General features: G+C 63.2%; 1 protein-coding gene across 1 annotated transcript in view; it reads left to right on the top strand.

Moving 5' to 3' along the window:
* The first annotated feature begins 947 nt into the window (after window positions 1–947).
* Window positions 948–1491, top strand: part of TYMP (thymidine phosphorylase) — a 3886-nt gene continuing 3342 nt past the window's right edge. Inside the window, exons 1-2 of the mRNA XM_015568722.1 lie at window positions 948–1101; window positions 1271–1490. Of these exons, the coding sequence (XP_015424208.1) occupies window positions 1301–1490 (190 nt within the window). The 5' untranslated portion in view covers window positions 948–1101; window positions 1271–1300. The remainder of the gene's footprint in view (window positions 1102–1270; window position 1491) is intronic.

Raw genomic sequence — 1491 nt, 5'->3', positions numbered from 1 at the left:
GCAGCTTCTTCGAGGACCTCAGCAAGGTGAGGGCGCTGCGGGCTCCGCGTCGGGAGGGGCGATGGGCAGCGGGTGAGGAAGCCAGGGGCTGGGTCGGTGGCCAACGGGAATGGAGGCCCAGCCCGGCACCCCTCCCGCAGACCCCAGGTCCCGGCACCTACCACGTGGTGAACCCCGGCATCTACAAGTCTCGGGTGATCCGGGGCCCCGGGGCCAAGGGTCAGACCCGGGGGATGAGAGTCCGGGTCCAGGACGGAGGGTCCGAGGCCCGAGGTGTGGGACCGGGGCCGGGGTGGGGGTAAAGGGGAGACAGGACGGGGACCCTGGCGCGGAGCTGCAGGGCCGGCCTGCGAGGCCAGCGGCGTCTCCTGGGCCCCCAGCACCGGAAGCCCGGCGGCTGGAGCTTCGGGCGAGCTTCCTGCCCGGGTGCCAAGCTTGCAGTTTGGACCGTAGTCAGGGCACCTACAAGTCAGCCAATGAGTGCATCGATAAGTAAAATAACTACTTTATGTTTCTCTTTTCCTCTCTAAAATCCAATAAAAAAAATATCCTCGGGTGAGGATTGAAAATAAAAAAAAACTGGGGGGATGGGGGGTCATGTGAGGATAAGGACACGTATGTAATAACTTAATCAATGAAAATTTAAAAAATAAAAATAAAGAAACCGCCCTGGCCTGTGTGCTCAGTGGTTAGCGCACCGAAGGGTCCGGGGGTCGCGGGTTAGACGCTGGTCCGGGCAGGTCCCTGAGTTGCGGGATTCTCCCCACCCCCTCCCTCCCTCCCTCCCACTCTCTCTGAAAAACAATGGAAAAGATATCATGTGAGGATTAACAAAAAACACGTAGTCAGTAATTTTTGAAAAACACATCATCCCGCCTCCTCGAGGCGGCGATTGGCCCAGAGTCCTATCCGTATGAGGCTCCGCCCACCTGCCGTCTAGGGCAACCAGTGACCAACGGGTCCGCCCCTCCCTGTGGGGAACTGCCCCTGCCTGTCGGGAACTGCCCCTCCCTGTCCGCGCGGAGTCTAAGTTCCTGGAGGGACAGGGCGGAGGCCGGCAGGAACCGAAGCAGGAAAGGCGAGGGCCGCTGTCCGGAACAGGTAGGAGCCGGGGTCCCGTTATGAGGCTGAGACGTGGGAGCTGGACCCAGAGACACGCACGTGGGCAACACAGACCAGGCGGCGGCGGGCGGGGCGGACAGGAGGAAGGAACCGGCGGGGACGAGCGCACCTGGCTGCTCCGATGAACACAGGGCGGGGCGGGTCCCAGGTGTGTCTCCCACCCCGCAGGCTCGGAGCAATGGCGACCCCGGGAGCCCCAGTGGGTGGCGTCTCGTCCGGAGGGCCCCAGTGCCCTTCTGACCCAGCGCTGGAGCCCAAGCAGCTCCCGGAGCTGATCCGCCTGAAGCGAGACGGAGTCCGCCTGAGCGAGCGAGACATTCAGAGTTTCGTGCGCGCCGCGGTGGACGGGAGCGCGCAGGGCGCACAGAT

The sequence above is a fragment of the Myotis davidii genome, unplaced genomic scaffold (genome assembly GCF_000327345.1).
Source record: "Myotis davidii unplaced genomic scaffold, ASM32734v1 scaffold845, whole genome shotgun sequence".
NCBI lineage: Eukaryota > Metazoa > Chordata > Mammalia > Chiroptera > Vespertilionidae > Myotis > Myotis davidii.
The sequence above is the reverse complement of the archived record's forward strand: the minus strand, read 5'-3'. Positions and strand labels throughout refer to the sequence as shown.